The 21,252-nt window shown below is 46.1% G+C and overlaps 1 protein-coding gene across 1 annotated transcript in view; it reads right to left on the bottom strand.

Annotated features, from left to right (window-relative positions):
* CCDC180 (coiled-coil domain containing 180) overlaps window positions 1-21,252 on the bottom strand; it is a 43,201-nt gene that overhangs the window by 6,994 nt on the left and 14,955 nt on the right. The window contains exons 13-29 of the mRNA XM_044305602.1: window positions 21,014-21,187; window positions 20,753-20,868; window positions 17,458-17,584; window positions 17,030-17,371; window positions 16,112-16,329; window positions 15,864-16,039; window positions 15,012-15,192; window positions 13,218-13,364; window positions 13,001-13,145; window positions 12,116-12,232; window positions 11,828-11,926; window positions 10,368-10,454; window positions 10,067-10,254; window positions 8,193-8,263; window positions 6,632-6,749; window positions 3,411-3,485; window positions 1,859-1,925 (exon numbers count right to left, since the gene is read on the bottom strand). Coding sequence (XP_044161537.1) covers window positions 1,859-1,925; window positions 3,411-3,485; window positions 6,632-6,749; window positions 8,193-8,263; window positions 10,067-10,254; window positions 10,368-10,454; window positions 11,828-11,926; window positions 12,116-12,232; window positions 13,001-13,145; window positions 13,218-13,364; window positions 15,012-15,192; window positions 15,864-16,039; window positions 16,112-16,329; window positions 17,030-17,371; window positions 17,458-17,584; window positions 20,753-20,868; window positions 21,014-21,187 — 2,448 coding nt within the window. The remainder of the gene's footprint in view (window positions 1-1,858; window positions 1,926-3,410; window positions 3,486-6,631; window positions 6,750-8,192; window positions 8,264-10,066; window positions 10,255-10,367; window positions 10,455-11,827; window positions 11,927-12,115; window positions 12,233-13,000; window positions 13,146-13,217; window positions 13,365-15,011; window positions 15,193-15,863; window positions 16,040-16,111; window positions 16,330-17,029; window positions 17,372-17,457; window positions 17,585-20,752; window positions 20,869-21,013; window positions 21,188-21,252) is intronic.

Raw genomic sequence — 21,252 nt, 5'->3', positions numbered from 1 at the left:
GGGTTGTCCGGGTTCAGAGCTGAACCCGGACATACCCTTATTTTCACCCCGGCAGCCCTCCTGAGCCTGGCATCGGAGCATCTCATGCTCCGATGCGCTCCAGTGCCCTGCGCTAGATCGCGCAGGGCACAGGCTCTTGTGTTTTCAATAACACACTGCCGGGGCGGTAACTTCCGCCCAGCAGTGTGTTCGGTGACGTCACCGGCTCTGAGGGGCGGGCTTTAGCTCTGCCCTAGCCGTTTGACTGGCTAGGGCAGAGCCAAATCCCGCCCATCAGTGCCGGTGACGTCACCGGGCTGCCTGTCAGCCCCATAGAGAGCCCGGTATGTCACCGGAACTCAGAAAAATGCCTTTGCCCTGCGCGATTTAGCGCAGGGCAAAGGAGAGCATCGGAGCATGAACTGCTCCGATGCTCATGTCAGGGGGGCTGCCGGGGTGAAAATGGAGGGATGTCCAGGTTCAGCTCTGAACCTGGACAACCCCTTTAATGCTCACCACAGGTCCTGCTCAACAAAAGGATACAGAAGGAGATGCCGGGCTTCGCGATCAAGTGGACTAAGGTGAGTTAAATTATTTTTTATTTTTTTTAACCCCTCCAGCACTATTATACTATGCAGTCTGTATTCAGAATGCTATTATTTTCCCTTATAACCATGTTATAAGGGAAAATAATAATGATCGGGTCTCCATCCTGATCGTTTCCTAGCAACCGTGCGTGAAAATCGCACCGCATCCGCACTTGCTTGCGGATGCTATGCGATTTTAACGCACCCCATTCACTTCTATGGGGCCTGCGTCGCGTGCAAATCGCACTATATAGAGCATGCTGCGATTTTCACTCAACGCACAAGTGATGCGTGAAAATCACCGCTCATGTGCACAGCCCCATAGAAATAAATGGGTCAGGATTCAGTGCGGGTGCAATACGTTCACCGCACGCATCGCACCCGCACGGAAAACTCGCCTTAGGCCTCCTTCACACGAGCGTGATGGATTAGGTCCGGATGCGTTCAGGGTGCGTTCAGTGAAACTCACACTATTTTGCAAGCAAGTTCAGTCAGTTTTGTCTGCGATTGCGTTCAGTTGTTCAGTTTTTTCCGCGCAGGTGCAATGCGTTTTGATGCGTTTTTCACACGCGTGATAAAAAAACTGAAGGTTTACAAACAACATCTCTTAGCAACCATCAGTGAAAAACGCATCGCACCCGCACTTGCTTGCGGATGCAATGCGTTTTTCACGCAGCCCCATTCACTTCTATGGGGCCAGGGCTGCGTGATAAACGCAGAATATAGAAAATGCTGCGATTTTAATGCAATGCAGAACTGATACGTGAAAAACAACGCTCATGTGCACAGCCCCATTGAAATAAATGGGTCAGGATTCAGTGCAGGCGCTATGCGTTCACGTCACGCATTGCACCCGCGCGGAAAACTCGCTCGTGTGAAAGGGGCCTTAGAGAACACCCACACCTCCCGGAATTGTTGAGGAGGTTCCATTTTGAATTGCAGCGTATTACAGTAAAGCAAAGTGGATGAGATTTTAACAAGACTGTGTAAAATGGCCAAATGGAAATTGATCCATGGTGCAGATTTTTGGAATCCAAAGTATATCAGTTCCTGTCACAGAATGTTCATTGATTTGTTGCAGATTTAGCAAATTTTCCCTTGTGCTGAAAAAATCCAAACATATCCATGGTCCGCCAGTTTTTTGTCTCCCAACCTCCAGCGGGTACAGACTGCAGCAGTCACATGGGCTGACACATCACACTGGATGCCAGGCAGGCGGGTGGACATTGGAAACACCACCATAGGGGCACCAGGGGATCGGTAGGGGAGTATAATGCTACACACTCCTTTACCTCAGCCAAATACAGCAGGTGATCATTGCTCTCCCACAAAATGGAGGCCAGGATGCCTTTGAAATTACTGAAAGAAAAATTACAAAGAGTTTACATTCAAGGCAATTGTCACGAATAATGGGGAGAGGAGGGGGACACCAGAACAACAGAAGGGGAAAGACAAAGAACTAGGCCTCAAGGCTAAGGAGAGGGGAAAGGTCACCTCCTAGGAAACCCCTAGACCTGGCCCTGACTCCTGTCAGCATGAAAAGGTGGGAAAATACATACGCCGGAACCTAGACCCTAGGAGCCCAGAAATGCCCTAGAGGTAGTGACAGGGAATGAGACCACTGGTTCCTTCCCAGGTGAACACAAGGAAATGACCAAGTACAAAGAGCAGTACAACTTATCTTATAGCAGGAACACAGGAAAGGTCCACACACCAACTCTTCCAAATCCAAGCAGAGAATATCAACCGCATGGTATGAAGTGTGAGACAAAACTAAATAGGGAAGCAGTAATGACCACAAGCTGCACCTGACAAGAGCTGTGGTCATTACCAACAATAACACTGAGAATCAAGAGACTGTCAGTTACCCTCACGTGCAGTCAGTCTCTCAGATCTTCTAACCTCTGTCACAGGAGGTACCGTGACAGCAACATACTGATAAACTGTCTATAATAATGTCATAAGTTTATGTGTGTGCCTAGGATAGAAAATATGTCCTAAAATCCAGCCGTGTCACCCTCCTTGGTGTGCTACCCCTTGGGGAGAGCAGTTACTAAGGTACAGGGGGTGGCTTCCTGAAGGGACGGTCAAGGTGACCCGATTGATGGTAGGAAACAAAGGATTAGAGACCCTCAGTGCCTTCTTGTCTTCTGGAGGTAGAGAACAAACAGTGGACTGTAGTGCAATCAGTAGACCTGCACAGCAGGGATGTCTGCCCCCTACGGACACAGCTAACTTAGCCTTAACTTTTACTTAGTCCCTGTAGGAAGGGTAGAGCTGCTGGGAGGAGCACTTTGTGCTTGGTGTTCACCTCTTAGTGGCAGCAGCTATACCCATGGTCAAGCCTGTGTGCCCCAATGACACGGATGAGAAAATTAAAGGTTCACCAACTTTTTCAAAAAATGTTTGATACTTCATAGAAACTTATCAAATATTTAGATCAGTGGGAGTCTCAGCGCTGAGACCCCCATGATCTACAGAACAAGGGGAAAGAAATGCGCTCGTATCGTACCCATCCTGCCCGTCTCTAACTCATCCTTAGCGGTGAGGATATAAGCGCCCTTCTCTCTATTCATTCTAGAGATCCATTGGGGGTCTCAGCGCTCAGACCCTGACCAATCTAAACTTTTCATATGTCTCTATGACATATCAAATGTTTTTTGAAAGTTAGCGACCCTTTACGATTGCGGGCCTCATGCTGTATAGAGACTGATTGATAACCTGCCTGGGACAGCGCTGCTGAATATATGGGCACTGAATGGGAAGCTACAAAACTAAAGAAAACACATAGACATAGATCATGGCAGAATCACATGGTAACAGAACATTCTCCTTTCATCTTACTCCGATTCCTCTTTCTTTTCTCCAAAAATCTGGTATTTCTTGTCAAACCTTGTTGGTTTCACCAGCTTACGAAGACTACAAAAGAAAAAATAAAAAAATAAACGTACTGAAATGATGGGAGTTTACTAATCTTACTGTTAAGTGGCAGCACAATCAGGCGTGAACATATTGTGGAACTAAATAGAGCAGGCCACTAAGGGTCCAATCACAAGTCCGTAGTGTATTGCGGATCTGCAGTACACCCGGCCGGCACCCCTATAGAACTGCCTATTCTTGCCCGCAATTGCAGACAAGAATAGGACATGTTCTATTTTGTTCCGGATCCACGGACCGGAAGATCGGGGGCCCTACGGAAATTCGGATATGGACAGCACACTGTGTGCTGTCCGCATCCATTCCGGCCCCTTAGAGAATGAATGGGTCCGCACCCGTTCTGCAATTTGCAGAACAGATGCGGACGTTTGAATGGACCCCAATACGTTCATGTCTGATTAAAGCAGTGGGGTCAACTTAGGCTACTTTCACACTAGCGTTCGATCGGATCCGTTCTGAACGGATCCGATCATAATAATGCAGACGGAGGCTCCGTTCAGAACGGATCCGTCTGCATTATTTTGGCATATAAAAGCTAAGTGTGAAAATAGCCTCGTACGGATTCGTCCAGACTTTCAATGTAAAGTCAATGGGGGACGGATCCGCCTGAAGATTGAGCCATATTGTGGCATCTTCAAACGGATCCGTCCCCATTGACTTACATTGTAAGTCTGCACGGATCCGCACGCCTCCGCACGGCCAGGCGGACACCCGAACGCTGCAAGCAGCGTTCAGCTGTCCGCCTGTCCGTGCGGAGGCGAGCGGAGCGGAGGCTGAACGCCGCCAGACTGATGCAGTCTGAGCGGATCCGCTCCATTCAGACTGCATCAGGGCTGGACGGCTGCGTTCGGGTCCGCTCGTGAGCCCCTTCAAACGGAGCTCACGAGCGGACCGACGAACGCTAGTGTGAAAGTAGCCTTACCTCTTAGTAAGTGGGGGCTCAGATGCAGCGCTTGACTCCATCCAGGGGCCGCAAGCTACATTCTATGCCCTATTCTGCTGCAGAGAGGTGGTCACAAATCTATATTTGCTATCCCATCATAGTCTAGGAGAGACATGGAGACTCAGGGGTGTCTGTGTCTCTCATTCACTAGAAGTGTGTGGCCAGTGGTTAGACAAAGGACTCCTGTTCTTAAGATCGGTGAGGGGGTCAGCAGTCAAACTCCCACCCAACACTGGAGTGTGCACATCAAAATATGTACTGTACAGCATAAAAGAGGCGAAGTAGGGGCCTCATCATGAGCACTGCCACTTGTACACCACTGCTCTGAAGGGTAGTGAGATAATACCCTTCTAGGATATAAAAAAAAAAAGTAACCGTTTAATGTACACTGCACCTATGCAGAATTATAGGTCTCCATGGTTACAGACTTCAATAAAATCCCGTTGTGTAGTCAGATCATGTGATCATGTGCTACTTCACCCCCGGTTTGCTAACCTACAGACAGCAGAAAAAACCAAATAGGATGCAGGATCATACAACACAGCGTTTGCTTGTACTCGGAAGCCATGGAAACACATAGGTCTGCACTACAGCTGTATACACAAAACGCTCCAGTTTCTTCAAGGTTATGTGAAAAGTTGCCCCCTTTTTAATTCAAATGAAATGTAGCCATCACATGGCTGCTTTCCTCCAAAAACAGCGTCACAGGTTATGTTTTATTAAAGTGCATGGAGCTGAGCTGCAATACCACAAACAACCTGTAGGTGCTGTTGTAAGAAGAAAGCACCAATATTCTTCCTGGACAACCCCTTGTTAAAACTGACCGACTGCTCCGGGAAGCGGCTCTTTGTCTTAGGCTACTTTCACACTAGCGTTCGTCGGTCCGCTCGTGAGCTCCGTTTGAAGGAGCTCACGAGCGGACCCGAACGCCTCCGTCCAGCCCTGATGCAGTCTGAATGGATGCGGATCCGCTCAGACTGCATCAGTCTGGCGGCGTTCAGCCTCCGCTCCGCTCGCCTCCGCACAGACAGGCGGACAGCTGAACGCTGCTTGCAGCGTTCGGGTGTCCGCCTGGCCGTGCGGAGGCGTGCGGATCCGTTCAGACTTACAATGTAAGTCAATGGGAACGGATCCGCTTGAAGATGTCACCATATGGCTCAATCTTCAAGCGGATCCGTCCCCCATTGACTTTACATTGAAAGTCTGAACGGATCCGCGCAGGCTACTTGCGCACTTGCGAATTTTTTTAAAGTTATTAATGCAGACGGATCCGTACTGAACGGAGCCTCCGTCTGCATTAATATGATCGGATCCGTTCCGAACGGATCCGATCAAGCGCAAGTGTGAAAGTAGCCTAATAGCCTGCTTTTGGAAACGCACTGATCTGCCAACACTCCCGGATCTGTACGCTTGGGCTGCAGACATTAGAACTATGGAGTATATGACTGCCTTAATTCAGGATAAAGGGGCACTCTTTCTTTATATATGGCAGAGATAACCAACCTGCGGCTCTCCAGCTGTTGTGAAACTACAACTCCCACCATGCCCTGGTGTAGGCTAATAGCTGTGGGCAGGTCTGGGCATTCTGGGAGTTGTAGCTTTGCAATAGCTGGAGAGCCGCAGGTTGGCCATCCCTGATATATGGGATGCTTGGGACACTTATTGGATTACTAAACAGTTGCGATCTTTACTAGTAGTGAAGTAGACCCACGTCTGTGTTAAAGCCTTTTGTATCTGTGTTTGGCACTTTTTCCTTTTCTCTCTAGTCTGGTACTCGCTCCACACGTCTCTAATATTTTGATTTTCATGAACCACATATGCTCCAGTGGTGGCTATCCTCCGGCAATCCAGCTGTGGTGAAACTACAACTCCCAGCACGCTCCATTCATTTCTATGGAGTTCTGAGAACAGCCAGCAAGTGTGCATCTTGGGAGTTGTAGTTTTACCACAGCTGGAGTGCCGGAGGTTAGCAATCACAGCACTAGACAGTTGATTGCTGTCCCCTTATCCATCTAATGTATGACAATCTGGCTTTGGATTCGGCTGGCAGGTGCTTTGCACGGCCGCTACTGGTCATGCTATAAACCGATTCTTTTATTTGATGTAAGCTGAAAATTGCTACAAATTGTTTGTACTTTTTGAGACTCTTTAATAAATAGACAATTTTATTTTAAAAAAACGATACCTGGGAGATGTATACTTGGCTGGGACATTTTCTCCTTCAGTTGAGCCAATCTTCTTTTTATTTCCACTGCTGGGTCGCAATGGAGGATGTGGTGCTAAGGGCAGACTCTGGTGCGACACTGGAACAATATGGAACACTGAGAGATATTGCATGGTCCAGAGTTCAGTATCACAGATCATCTCCAGATTTTAAAGGGGTTTCTTAGAGTTCAATGAAAAACTCAGGCAGCCCCCGAACAGGTCTCCACTGCCGCTTCCAGAGCTGTGCTCCGGTCCTCCCCACTGCCGACTGCAGCCAGGTCACCACTGCAGCCAATCAATGACCTCAGCAGTGACGTCTCATGTACTGCAGAAGCCAGTAATTGGCCACATTGTGGCTGCAGAGCAGCGCTGGACAAAAGGGGGTAAATATAGGTTCATTTGTGATTTTACCACATTTATAGGGGCTGCCCGAATATTTACTGAACTCTCACAACCCTCTAAAGGCTATGTACACCTTCAGGGGCATTGCATTTTACTCAATTTGGGCAAAAAATAAATAAATAAATCATTGTTTCAATTGGTCTTTATTAAAAATATTTAGCCGTTTCGGAGATACAAGGGTTAAAAAAAAAATAAAAAAAATCAGTCTGTTTGCAAGCTGAGCCGTCAGCTGATGGGATTCAACGAAAAGAGAAAGTCACAGCTTGCAAAGGCACTGATTTTTTTTTAACCCTTGTATCTCAGAAATGGCTGAACATTTTCAATAAAGACCAATTGAAAAAAATGACTTTAGCCCAAAATGACTGAAATGCAATCATAAAAAAAAAATGTCCCCAAAGGTGTACATAGCCTTTCAGCCACCTTTCCATTGGTTTGTGAGATTCCGTCCTTAGGAACATTTACCCATGGCAACCAATTAGAATCCCCCTTTCATTTTCCAAAAGAGGTCTGACAAATGAGAAGTGGAATCCGTTTTCCTATAGGGTCCATTCACACGGCCGCAAAATGGGTCCGCATCCATTCCACAATTTTGCAGAACAGGTGCGGACCCATTAATTTTCAATGGGGCCAGAATGTGCTATCTGCATCCGCACTTCCGTTCTGCAAAAAAAATTGAAAATGTCCTATTCTTGTCCGCAATTGCCCAAATGCCTTTAATAAAATGGCTCTTAGTTGTGGCCAAAACCATGATACACAAGACTTGCAGTAATATTAGGTTTTGCCTGTGGACTGTGGCAGTGATGCAGCTTTCTCCTGCATTACTACTGCCATGTGGGAATATACCCTATAGACCAGTGGCGGTCAACCTATGGCACAGATACCAGAGCCCTCTCTCTGTGGACACCAGTGCCCTGGAAAAAGTCTATGGTGTACCAATATGCATTAGACTTCTCCTGCCATTCATCAGCGCAGGGCGCACCATGAACAGCGCATTGAATGTAGGCAGCATATATAGCTAAATGATAAAGTACATGGAGGATATACTGGACTGTAGTATTCAGGGTAAATTGCGATAAATACGGGTTGCAGTTTGGGCACTCGGTCTCTATAAGGTTCGCCATGAATGCTATAGACCATACCTGCTACAGAGGACAGAGATGGATTCCCTTCATCCTGCTCCTGATGTGCCTCGCCATATATTCTCTGAGTCCTGTAATTTAGAATGAAAACAGTTAAAGGTGCATTTCATGATTCTGTGAACCTTCTGAAATATATATATATTTTTTAAGATTTCATGTATAATTTAATATACATAACCCCAAAAAAATCTTACTATTATATGTTGTATCATAAATTTGAAGCAAGGGAGCACATAAGGCACACCGCCACTTAGCTAACTCGCCAAATCAGTATTACACACATAGAACCATTCACTCAGATGCATCCTGCTTTCCTGACAACCCAAAGATCAGTAGGTTAGTCAGCAGTGATGTCACTCTCCAACCAAGACGTCCATTTCCTATTCATATACCACATCTTACATAGTGGAATAGACATTACAAGTCGTATTTCACGAGCAGGACTGGATATATTTGAGGGCTATATGTAGGGCTGGGCGATATGGCCTAATATCTATACCGCAATATAATTTGAAGCATGTGTGATATAACGATATATCGCAATATATTATTTTCTTCTGTAGGTCAGCCCTATGCTATTTGCAATCATCCATGTTCCCCAGCCAGCGCCATCAGCCCCATGCCATTGCCATCATCCTCCATGTCCCACAGCCAGCGCCATCAGCCCCATGCCATTGCCATCATCCTCCATGTCCCCCAGCCAGCGCCATCAGCCCCATGCCATTGCCATCATCATCAATGTCCCCCAGCCAGCGCCATCAGCCCCATGCCATTGCCATCATCATCCATGTCCCCCAGCCAGCGCCATCAGCCCCATGCCATTGCCACCATCATCCATGTCCCACAGCCAGCGCCATCAGCCCCATGCCATTGCCATCATCATCGATGTCCCCCAGCCAGCGCCATCAGCCCCATGCCATTGCCATCATCATCAATGTCCCCCAGCCAGCGCCATCAGCCCCATGCCATTGCCATCATCATCCATGTCCCCCAGCCAGCGCCATCAGCCCCATGCCAGTGCCACCATCATCATGTCCCACAGCCAGCGACATCAGCCCCATGCCAGTGCCACCATCATCATGTCCCATAGCCAGTGCCATTAACCCCATGCCATTGCCATAATATTCATGTTCCCCAGCCAGCACCAACAGCCCCATGCCATTGTCAGTTGCCACCATCATGTCCCCCAGCCAGCGCCATCAGCCCCATACCATTGCCATCATCATCCATGTCCCCCAGCCAGCGCCATCAGCCTCATGCCATTGCCACCGTCATCATCATGTCCCACAGCCAGCGACATCAGCCCCATGCCAGTGCCACCATCATCATGTCCCATAGCCAGTGCCATTAACCCCATGCCATTGCCATAATATTCATGTCCCCCAGCCAGCACCAACAGCCCCATGCCATTGTAAGTTGCCACCATCATCATATTCCCCAGCCAGCGCCATCAGCCCCATGCAGTAGCCAATAACCCCCCCTCCCCATCTCCCCCTGGTAGATTCAGGTCCCTGCTAATATACTTACCTTTCCTGCAGGGTGCGCAACTGGCTGATGGAGTCTGCAGGAGACGGACCGCGTCTTCTTCCCAGCATGCACTTGGAGGGACCTGACTTCACACAAAGCGCCAGCCAGCGCACTAATGTGTGAATGCAAGGCCCTGCAGCGCGGTGCAGAGTCGGGACTCGAGAGGCCACGGAGCGATGAGTGAGAAGCTTCTTCAATTTGCTACCGCTCTGTGGTCATCTATCGCGATATGGCTAAAATCTATATCGTTGCCAGAATTTATGGCGATAATATAGTTTATATCGCCCACCCCTAGTTATAAGAGTATCATCCTACTAGGCCAAGTGTAATTGTGCTAGCAGGCTCACTTCATGATGTTCTTTATGACGCCCACTGCCGCATCATCCAGAGCCAGTTTTCCAATCCTGCTTGGATTAAGCAGGCTGTCGGGGCTCCCAAACGTCACTTTCCCTTCTTGTCTTGAAGTGACATCACCACGTGAAGCCGTGGCAATAGGACCTTGCAAGGGAGATTCTTGTAGAACTGGGTTGGGTTCCTGCAAGTTGTTAAAAAAGAGCTTAGGCAGAAGTGCTGTTTAACCGCAGACTAGGTGTAACCTGCGAGATACGTCCTAATGTAACATCTTAGCCACATAACCGGCTCACTCACCAGGAGACATGACAGATACCGGCTTCTCTGCGTTACTTCTTCCATTACGGTTTTCATGAATGCATAGAGATAGTCACTGCTTACTACCTGTAACCAGAATAATATGAATTAATTAAGTTAAACCACCGGTAATTACTACATGCATTACTGAAGGGGTATTCCCATTTTGTAAAATGATGATCATATCATTAGCGTATGCCATCGATTCAAGATGGGTGAACGACATTCAGGCCTCCATCGAACCTGGGGGTGCTACAGAACAGTTCCTTGCACAGGTGACCAAGGACCCGCAGAAAAAGACAGAGGAAATTTGTCTTAGGGCCCAACTCGTAAATCATCAATAATGTCTAATTGGTTTTGAATCAGAGAAATAGACCCTAGTGGCAAGTGGTTAACTCCAAAAGGCAGCTCCAAATGAGATGTTCCTCCTGGACTTTTTGGGCCCATTATGGCTTCAGAGACTGGACCTAGGCCGGTACTCTAGTGCAGTGTTTCCCAACCAGTGTGCCTCCAGCTGTTGCAAAACTACAACTCCCAGCATGCCTGGACAGCCTTTGGCCGTGCGGGCATGCTGGGAGTTGTAGTTTTGCAACAGCTGGAGGCACACTGGTTGGGAAACACTGCTCTAGTGGGCCAGTCTGACCCTGTATATTATCTACCGTATTTTTTAGGACTATAAAAAGCACCTAATATTTTGAGGCGTAAGATAAGAAAATTTTTTTTTTCATCAGACCTCACATCAGACCCTTAGACCCCCCCAAGCTCCATCAGCCTCAGATCAGATCCCCATCCCCATCAGACGTTAAAAAAATAAAAATAAACTTACCTCGCTTGCTCCGGACAGCACTGCCACTCGCTCACCACTCCATGGCTTTCTTCAGGGCCGTTGCACAGCGTCAGGTCATAGTGCGCACCTACGTGCACTACGTCCTGACACTGTACGCCATCAAGACACAGTGCAGAGCGGGGCCCAGAAGAAGACCAGGGAGGGTGAGAAGAGCCAGTGCAGCGCTTCCCACGCGCTGATGATGTCTTCCATAATGGAAGTGGTCATTAGCATTCGGACTATAAGACACACTGCCACAGGGGCAGATAGAAAAAGCTTCTCCAGCTAGTCTATTGGGGACAGGTTAAGGCTCTATTCCTCCTGCGGCATGCCACAGAACTGGGAAGAGCTTTCTTTTCAGCCCCCAATAGACAATTTGAGGGAACGGTTTAGTAAATGAAATCACAATCACTAGTATTAGTCTATGAGGACACCACACTATCACTACGCTGCTCATTATTTTGGAGTAAAAACGGCACTCGGGCTCCATGTACGTTTTAGACATTAGTACAGGTCAGCTCTAATGGAGACTATGGATTGTGCCATCATGTGTGTTGAATGAATGGATTCACCATCAAGCACCAGGTTAATAATAAACCATAGAGACCCGGCTGCTCAGCTAAAGTCAACCTACCTCTTTGTCAATGTTTGGCTGTGCGCAGGCGTCCGTCTTCAGCCGCAGCTGCTCTAGGTAAGAGTTGATCTGCTGAGACTGAGAATTACTGTTTGCGACCTACAAATAATGAGAAGAGTGAAGAGAAGCTCCCAATGGGAAGAAGAAAAACCAAGCAAGACAAGGAGTAACTTTCTTAGCAGAAAGTAAACGTCTCCTAACCTTGTAGATTAAAATAGTGATGTGGGCATGACTTCAATATGGCAGGATTTATAAAAAGTTTAGTGTGCCGGATGACCTCTCACTTACCAGAGCTTTAATCTTCACCTGCAGGTTTGTCAGGAGTTTTTGTATGTTTTCGAGGAAAATCATGTCTGTAGTTATGTTAAGGAATTTGTCTTCAAACTTCTTTACAACTTCTGTGGCCTAAGCAGCAAGGGACAATGCACTAGATTGTATCCGATTTCAAAAAACAAAAATTCACATTTAATAGAGAACAACCTGGTGATCCTCCTTTTCAGCTGCAGATTGCCAATTCTCATCCAAGATGGCCGCCCTGCTGCTTAGACTACCCAATGCACAGGGTGCGTCAGTGGTCCAAGAAACTTCCTGCTGGCAGAGGCCTGCTTTTGAATTGGCCAGCACTGCTCACATGAAGGGAAACAGGAAGAGTATGCACCAGGTAGTCTGAGAAGCAGCGTAGCCATCTGGGATGGTAGAAGAGGAGCCTGGGAACTGGCAGATCTGCAACCGACACAATGAAAATCAGGGCACCAGGTTAGGTTACGTTCACAGTGGCATTATTAAATCCAGAAAAGGGACAACTTTCCAGAGTATCTGGTATAGCTGGATAATGCTAGAAGCTGCTAGATCCGCATTGACTACAATTCATGCAGGACAGCATAGGTACAGTGAACGCCTAAAGCGGTTCTGTAATCATACTATGCTCCCCTGCCAAGGACAGGCCAGCTCTACTATAAGTCCAAATGGCATAATAAGTATTGTATGGCCTATTAATGAGTACAGCGGGCTCCAAGTTATCAGTACACTGTCCTCATGAGGAGATTCCTTCCCATGCCGTCCCGACTGGACTTTATACATGGTGGCCATGTTCTTGATACAAGATAAAATAAAATAAAACAAGTTGGGAGTTCCCTAATGTTACACAGTCACAGACAACAAATCCTGACTTACTTGCTCCAAGAATTGCGATTCCAGTCCCTCCAAGTCCACCATGATGGAGCCCTCAAAGGATGCAATGGTGGCCGATGCCTTGTGCAATCTCTTGCGAAGTATCTCAATCTCGTCCGGAGAAAAGTTTCCTCCTTCTGAAAACAACCTAAAGGAAGATTTACACCCCAAGAACTGACCTGCAACTGTCATTTTATGTCAGACTTGTTAGAATATTTACCGAAATGACTTGATGAAATCAGAGTTGGTGTCGCACAACTTTCCCAGCATCTCCTCCACGTGTTGCCGATAGTTCCTCATGGCGGTCTGCACTCCGCTATTGTGACTGTCCAATATGGATGGGAGGGAGTTGCACAGGGTGACTAGTCTGAAAGAAAAAAAAGTGTTAAAAAAAATAACAGAAAACCAAGATGGAAGAAAAATAAATAAATCATATTTGTTTTTGGACTGTATGACATCATGGTCCAAATGATCTCTGCTGCAGGAGAATACAGGGTTAGAGGTAAATGTGGACAGATGGCAGCCACTGTCATCCTGATCTAGACATGGGACCAGGACAGTGAAGAGGAGTCTGTAAGGACAACTGTATTAGGCCGATGATGGTAGGTTAAGTGTCAATCAGATGAGAGTGGTAGTAGCTTTAAAGCAGGCATGCTCAACCTGCGGCCCTCTAGCTGTTGCAAAACTACAACTCCCAGCATGCCTGAACAGCCTACAGCTATCAGCCCACACCAGGGCATTGGGGGAGCTGTAGTTTTCCAACAGCTGGAGGGCCGCAGGTTGAGCATGCCTGCTTTAAAGTATCATGTTATGAAATGTAGATAAAGGCATAAAAGCTTACAAAAAGAATTACATTTGCAGCAATGTGATCAAAAGAAGTGTAACCCCAAAAGCCAGTGAAGACTAACCTCCGACACTCCAGCTACGGTGAAACTACGACTCCCAGCATGCTCCATTCATTTCCATGGAGTTTTGAGAACAGCCAAGCAAGTGTGCATCATAGGAGTTGTAGTGCCATCACAGCCATAGTTGTAGTTTTACCACAGCTGGAGTGCCGTCACAGCCATAAGCAGTCAGGATGGGGTCACGGCGTGTCCGCTTGTTTGTCTAAATGACAATACAAGGAGCGTTTCTGTTGGAGCATTTCCACCCACAGAGCAAAGTCAGAGGCCATCGACCACAGAATGTTCATTTAACAGGCTTATCCCAATAGGTGATTTTGCTGGGGCCTTCACCGATCCGGAGACTGGGGATCCCCAAGTGCCTTGTCTGTATGGAGTGGTAGTGTACATGTCAGTCCACTGTGCCATTCACTTCTATGGGACTCACAGAGACGTGAATGAAGAGGTTGATAACAGTTCCATTCAGACAGGAAACTTGGGGACTTATATTCTCTGAATTGCTGGGGGCCCAGCAATACAACATTTGTCATCTATACTGTATATAGTTACCTATTTGTGGGATAACCTCTTTACTGAACTCACCCCCTTCAAAGGGAACCTGGGAACTAATGGCAGTATAAAGTAGAGACCAGCGAGTTGATTTCAGCGGTCGGTCATTTATAAGTTAAATGTAAGTGGTTGCCGAGAACATCACAATCATTGGAGACTGGGCCTGGGAAAGAGTCACGGCCACCGGAGAAGAGTCCTGGTTATTCATGATCTCCCGCCCACCTGCTGATGACTGACAGTCTTCTACCGAGTTTTCTCTCTAGGAGAGAACTGCCAATCGTCAGCGGGTGGATGAGAGCAGGAGATTATAATAACCAGGACTCTTCTCAGGTAGATGTGACTCTTTTCAAGGTCTGGGCTGCAATGATTATGATGCTGGTTCTCAGCAACCACTAGTGACACATCGCTGACATCAGCATTTCTGTCCCTATTTTATGCTGCCCTCAGTGAGCTCGGCATAAAGTTGATGACAGGTTCCCTTTAAGGTCCATTATAATCTATAATAACCTCCGTTTTGCAGCCTCAGGCAGAGTGCTATAGAATTTACAATACAGAAGCCTCACTTGTCAGATTTCCTGCCATTCAGAAACGTATTTTCCATGCCGCTGATTTTGCTGCGGAAGTTTTGGGTCTCTTTTTTCATCTTCTCAATCAGTAAAATGCTTTCTTGCTTTAGGTTGTCCAGCGCGTCATTTACTCCCTCGCAGTGACGGTCAACGCGATCTGAGTGGAGGCGCAACTCGGCTAAAATACAAGATTGACAGACCTCAAGGTAAAGTAGGCTGGAGATGTCCTTACTATAATTTATTATTCCCATCTATTTCCTATGTTCTGCAGTCAGGTACACATCCGTCACTGTCCCCGGTGGGCCTCCTTATGTCACACATACATACGCTAGGGCCAATTAACTGATCAGTACATTTTTGGTGTGTGGAAAGATGGCGACAAGCCAGAGTTCGGTTATACGAGGAAAGAGGGGAACACACAAAGTCCATGCAGAGGTTTTCTTCTGTCTAATTGGAGCAATTTTGGGCTGCTCGTTAAAACTGCATGGCCACGTGACATTGAAGATTGCCATGTCGTAATGACAATTTGCAACTGATGATACTGAATGAGGTCAAGCTGTGACATGGAAGTCAGCGGACCACCGCACACAGGGTTGGCTTGTGGTTTGTAACTATGCAGATAGGAGCCGTCTACACAAAATGTTAGGAGATAGTTTTAACTATGTGAAAATGTTCTTACTTTTCTTATATTAGATGCATTTTTTTGAAAATGTTTTGTAAAATTGGGCAAATTCTATAACCCTCTGAGGCTTCTTTTTCTGAAGTGCAGTTTCAAAGGCTGCAGAGAAAGGGGGACGAATTTGGATGACGTTTCGAATTTTATACAGGGAAGGGTGAGCCATGCCGTACCTGCCCTAACATTGTGGATGTCCATCTTTATGCGCCGACTTCGAGGCTGATGCAGATGACAGCGTAGGTCTAACTCCGATTTCAGCTCTTCCTTCTTGGCAAGGACGATACTATGCGAACTGGACGCCGTTTCATCAAACCAAACCTCCAGATGCTCATAGAACCGCAGACGGAGACTGAAAGTGGGAGGTTAGCTAAGATTCGAGTAATAAAAAAGGTCCAGTATGTAAGAAATAGCCTGCACTAACCTTCTTTTAAGTTCTGCAATCATCTCATCTGGTAAAACAATGTGGTCCAGATTTAAAGGGTCCTCTATAGCAACCTCCGTAAAGAACACACTGTCTGGCTGATCTTCCATGGATGACTGGACCTTCGTGTCCTTCTTCTTCAGCACCGTGTATGTGTGTTGTTTGGAGGTTGTGAAAGTTTCACTTATCACAGGGGTTTCCTCTGCGGATGACCTATGCTAAAAATATTTATTTGTTCATTAGCTGTATGGACTCTTAAAGGGGGTGTCCAAACATTTAAGGGGTTTTCCAGGCTTTTAATATTGACGACCTAGCCTAAGGATATGTTATCAATATCAGATCGGGGGTCCGATACCCGGCACTCCCGCCGATCAGCTGTCTACAGCAGGAAGAGAAACAGGAGACGGCACGCGCCTTTCTCTTCATACAGCTGATCGGCGGGGGTGCTGGGTGTGGGACACCTGCCAATCTGATATTGATTACCTATCCTGAGGATAGGTCATCAATATTAAAAGCCTGGAAAACCTATCTACAGAATAAGTATTTATGGTCTAATTAATGTAGATCCAACTGCGGGGGGGTCCTAGGTCCCCTGTGTAAATGGAGCTGCGGTCAAGCCACTCCATTCATCACTGTGGGACTGATGGAGACAATTCTCTTCAGAATGGAGCACCAGTGTGCATGCTCGGCTGCCGCTCCCTCACATATCGTGGACACAGGACCCCCATTGTGGTGACTGGGGGGGGGGGGGTCTCAGAGGTCAGACACTTATCACCTATCCTGTGTATAGGTGATACATTTAAATCTTGTGTCAACCTTTTAATTATTCATAAATACGAAGGAAAGATATTTTACAGAATGTACATTGACAAGTGAAGATCAACATCATCAAATTCCATTGATGAAACAATGACCTACCTCGTGCTGTGCAGTCGCCGTTTCAGAAACCTGCCGATGCTGTGGCTCAGATACTGGAGTCTCATCTGCAGTATTTTCACGGCTCGGCTGCGACGAGTGCTCGACATGCTCAGCAACTGTATTTGCCCCATCGCTGTCCTCTGTGGCCTCTATTTCAGGAGGCTGGAGAACACCGACGCCTGCATCCTCTGCACTGTGCTCCTGGGAGAGCTCACCGGTATCTGTGGGATGGGAGGACTCTACAGGGACACCTTCATTTGGAGTTGCTACAAGGTCACTGGAGATGGGGACTGGGCTTATGACAAGAATACCTTCAGGAGCTCCTGTATTTGGGGGCATGTTCTTTGTGAACAAAATAAAATATTTTTTCAAGATCAAATCAATATCGTGTTATCAGGTCTTACCGTTTTCATATATTTCGGCCTTACCTGCCCATATATTTCTTTTACACGAAAGAATTTGCTCAATGATGTGCTGTAAGCCAATGATTCACTCAGCACCAGGGCTGGATAGGATTCCATGATGCCCACCTGATCTTGATGAGATTTCTGGTATCTGTCCAGTAAAGTAAACAGGAATATAGTTTTCTATGTCCATCAACAGCATACAAGTTACACATAGATATACTGTACATACAATGGTGAGGCTGTTGGGATTGGATTTCCGCAGGTAGCGCAGCTTCTGATCTATACTGATGTGAGTGATTATATTTTATGTACATCTCTGTGGAATGTGTAGGCACTATATAAAATACTAAACTTAATGCACCAGAATTCTGATTGAATTTACACCAAAAACTGTTGTGTCTGCCTCGTGTCAGGCACTTTATGCTCCTCATCAGGCAGCATCAAAGAGGGAGGGTGGGGGTGGCTTAGATAAAAGGTGGCAGGCTGAAATGGGCCAAATTGCCTAAAAATATGGTGCAAAATATTAGTCTTAGGCTACTTTCACACCTGCGTTAGGTGCGGATCCGTCTGGTATCGGCACAGACGGATCCGCACCTATAATGCAAACACTTGTATCTGTTCAGAACGGATTCGTTCGCATTATTCTTTTTAAAAAAAAGTCTAAGTCCAAACGGATCCGTCCTGACTTACATTGAAAGTCAATGGGGGACGGATCCGTTTTTCAACTGCACCATATTGTGTCAGTGAAAACGGATCTGTCCCCATTGACTTACATTGCAAGTCAGGACGGATCCGTTTGGCTCCGCACCGCCAGGCGGACACCAAAACGCTACAAGTTGTGCTGTATAGTGACTGCCGCAGTTTACAGAAACAGCTGATCGAAGGGGGTCCCGGGAAGTTGACCCCCCACGATGTGATATTGATGACCGATCATGTGGATAGGTTATCTATATTATTTCCCGAATAACCCCTCTAAGTAAGCCAGGCAAGTCATAAAACAAAAAACTATATATAAATATCTATTTTATTTAAAAAAAATAAAAAAAATATAGCAAGATGTGCCAAATCTATCATATACTGATATTTCGTGCACCTTCTGCCCGCGTCTGGTCTAGTTTTAAACAGCCTACTGTACATTTAAAGGCTATGGACACCTTTGGGGCAATTTTTTTTATGATTGCATTTTACTCATTTTGGGTTAAAAGAATTTGTTTAATTGGTCTTTTTCTGACGGCTCGTGTGTAGCTCTGATCTCCTGACCTCATAAACCGTTATTTAAGCCATATTCTGATCAGTTTGATAAGGACTGAGCAATAATAAGTGTTAATGAAGTCAAAAGATCAGAGATAAGAGGTACTCAAAGAAAACACACTGCTTGCAAACAGACTGATTTTTAACCCTTGTATCTCAGAAATGGCTGAACATTTAACATTTTTTATAAAACAAAATAAAAATATATATTTTTTAGCCCAAAATGAGTAATGTGCAATGATAAAAAAAAAAAAAAAAAAAAAAAAAAAAATGCCCCTCAAGGTGTAGATAGTCTTTAAAGAGGACCTTTCACATGGAAAAACATTGCGAACTAAGTATCATTATATATACAGCGGCGCCCAGGGATCTCACTGCACTTACTATTATCCCTGGGCGCCTCTCCGTTCGGCCGCGATGTCCTCCGGTATCTTCGCTCACTTGGTTATAGTAGGCGGAGACTTAGGGGGCTTGGTTATAGTAGGCGGTGTCTGCCCTTGTTCTGCTGGGCGTCTCCTCCTCCTAGGCTGTAGCGCTGGCCAATCGCAGCGCAGAGCTCACAGCCTGGGAGGTTTTTTTCTCTGTGAGCTCTGCGCTGCAATTGGCCAGCACTACAGCATGGGAGAAGGAGACGCCCAGCAGAACAAGGGGAAGACTCCTCCTACTATAACCAAGTGAGCGAAGATACCGGAGGGCACAGCGGTCGAACGGAGCGGCGCCCAGGGATAATAGTAAGTGCAGTGAGATCCCTGAGCGCCGCTGTATATGTAATGATACTTAGTTCACAATGTTTTTCCAGGTGAAAGGTCCTCTTTAAGGCAGTAATAATTAGTCTGCCAATATGTCAATTTCTTTTGTTGGGATCTTTCACTAAGGGCTCGCTGTGGACTGCAAATTGCGGTCCGCAATCCACGGGCACCTTTAATGGGGCAGGCGCATGGGGATCACAAACCCATTCATTTGAATGGGTCCGCGATCCATCCGTTCCGCAAAAAGATAGAACTTGCTCTATCTTTTTGCGGTGCGGAGGCACGGAACGGAACCATAGAAAACACTCCCGTAGTGTTCCGTTCCGAGCTTCCGTTGCACAGCTCCGGATTTGCGGACCCATTGAAATGAATAGGAATGACAACGGAATGGTGCCCATGTATTGCGGATCCGCAAATGCGGGCCGCAGTATGGGAACTGGACACCAACGGTCCTGTGAACACGGAGACTTCATGAAGACAACTGCTATCTACGTTCTCTACTAGGGCACATGGACATAACAAAGCAAAGTCGCCTCTCTATAAACCAAAACGTAAAGAGCTGCAAGAAAGGCTCCCTACGGAAACTAAATATTTAGAACATCTATAAAATATGGGAATATATATATAACACAAAAAAATTTAACAATACATTTAATACCTCTGTGTCTTAATATTAAATAATGTTATATATGTGCGCTAAGAGCTTCCATTACTCATTTATAGTCGGTATTGTACCACTTTTAACTTGAATGACCCCCATTCTTTAGCTCTATTGTTTGCATATAGAATGGTGTGCAGCCATTTTGTTTTTTTGTAGTTATATATTTATAAATATATTTTTGTTTTATAATTTAAATATGTTAGAACTTTAATTTATATGTATGTATTCGACAAAGAAACAAGGGACTACCATCCCAAAAAGGCTTGTAAAAAAAAAAAAAAAAAAGAATCAAATGTTATGATTTATTTATAATAATTGAAAATTTTAATAAAAATAATATAAAAAAATAAATAAAATAGCTGCAAGACTCGCTCCCACTTCGGTGGGCAGTGCTGATCCATGCATGACAAAGACAAACGTTCACCTGAAAGGCTTCCATGTAATACTAGATTGGCACTGCAGTAGATATCTCTTCTCTGGCCTTCACGCTTCTTCAGAAGTGGCATGGATTTCGGTTTTGGAATGTAACCTGCGGGCAGCTCTCATACATGCAGGTCCCAGACCCCACATGTGCAGACCTCCTACCGGACACTAACGTGTTTCTATCCCTGATTAATTGCTCTCATGCATGAAGACTGACCATTGAATCAGTACCTACCCAGATCTGATATCAAGCAAAGCAGCCTGGGCCTTTCCCATAAGAAGCCGTAGCTGATCCTCTGTGCTCTCCTGCCGCAGCGTGTCCAGAATTATGTCCAGATCAGCTTCTTTTCTCTAAAAAGAAAATCCACCCCATTGATGTATATTACAGAATTAATGTTCCTACTAAATATAACGTCAATTCAAAACCAAAAAGCAGCGAAGTTGTTATGTAAATGCACAGATTGGAGGCCTCTAGTGTTACAGGGGAGGTCCGAACCTGGTTTTCTGCATCGTGCTTCTGACGGCAGATGTCCATGTTTGTTTGCAGCGTCTCTTCCTGTCGGGTGAGTCCGATTTGTAGGACATCCCACAAGTGAACAGGTTTTTTTGCTAATTTATATAATTTGTTAATATGTTCGGCCATTTTCTTTGACACAGCTCCTAGAGATTCCTGAAATTCAAACAGAAGGTAATTGGTAAAATGATCAGACCAGGGAACAGGAGGCAGAACCGTCT

This window comes from Bufo gargarizans, chromosome 9 (assembly GCF_014858855.1).
Source record: "Bufo gargarizans isolate SCDJY-AF-19 chromosome 9, ASM1485885v1, whole genome shotgun sequence".
Lineage (NCBI taxonomy): Eukaryota > Metazoa > Chordata > Amphibia > Anura > Bufonidae > Bufo > Bufo gargarizans.
This window is presented reverse-complemented; position numbering and strand designations above follow the sequence as displayed.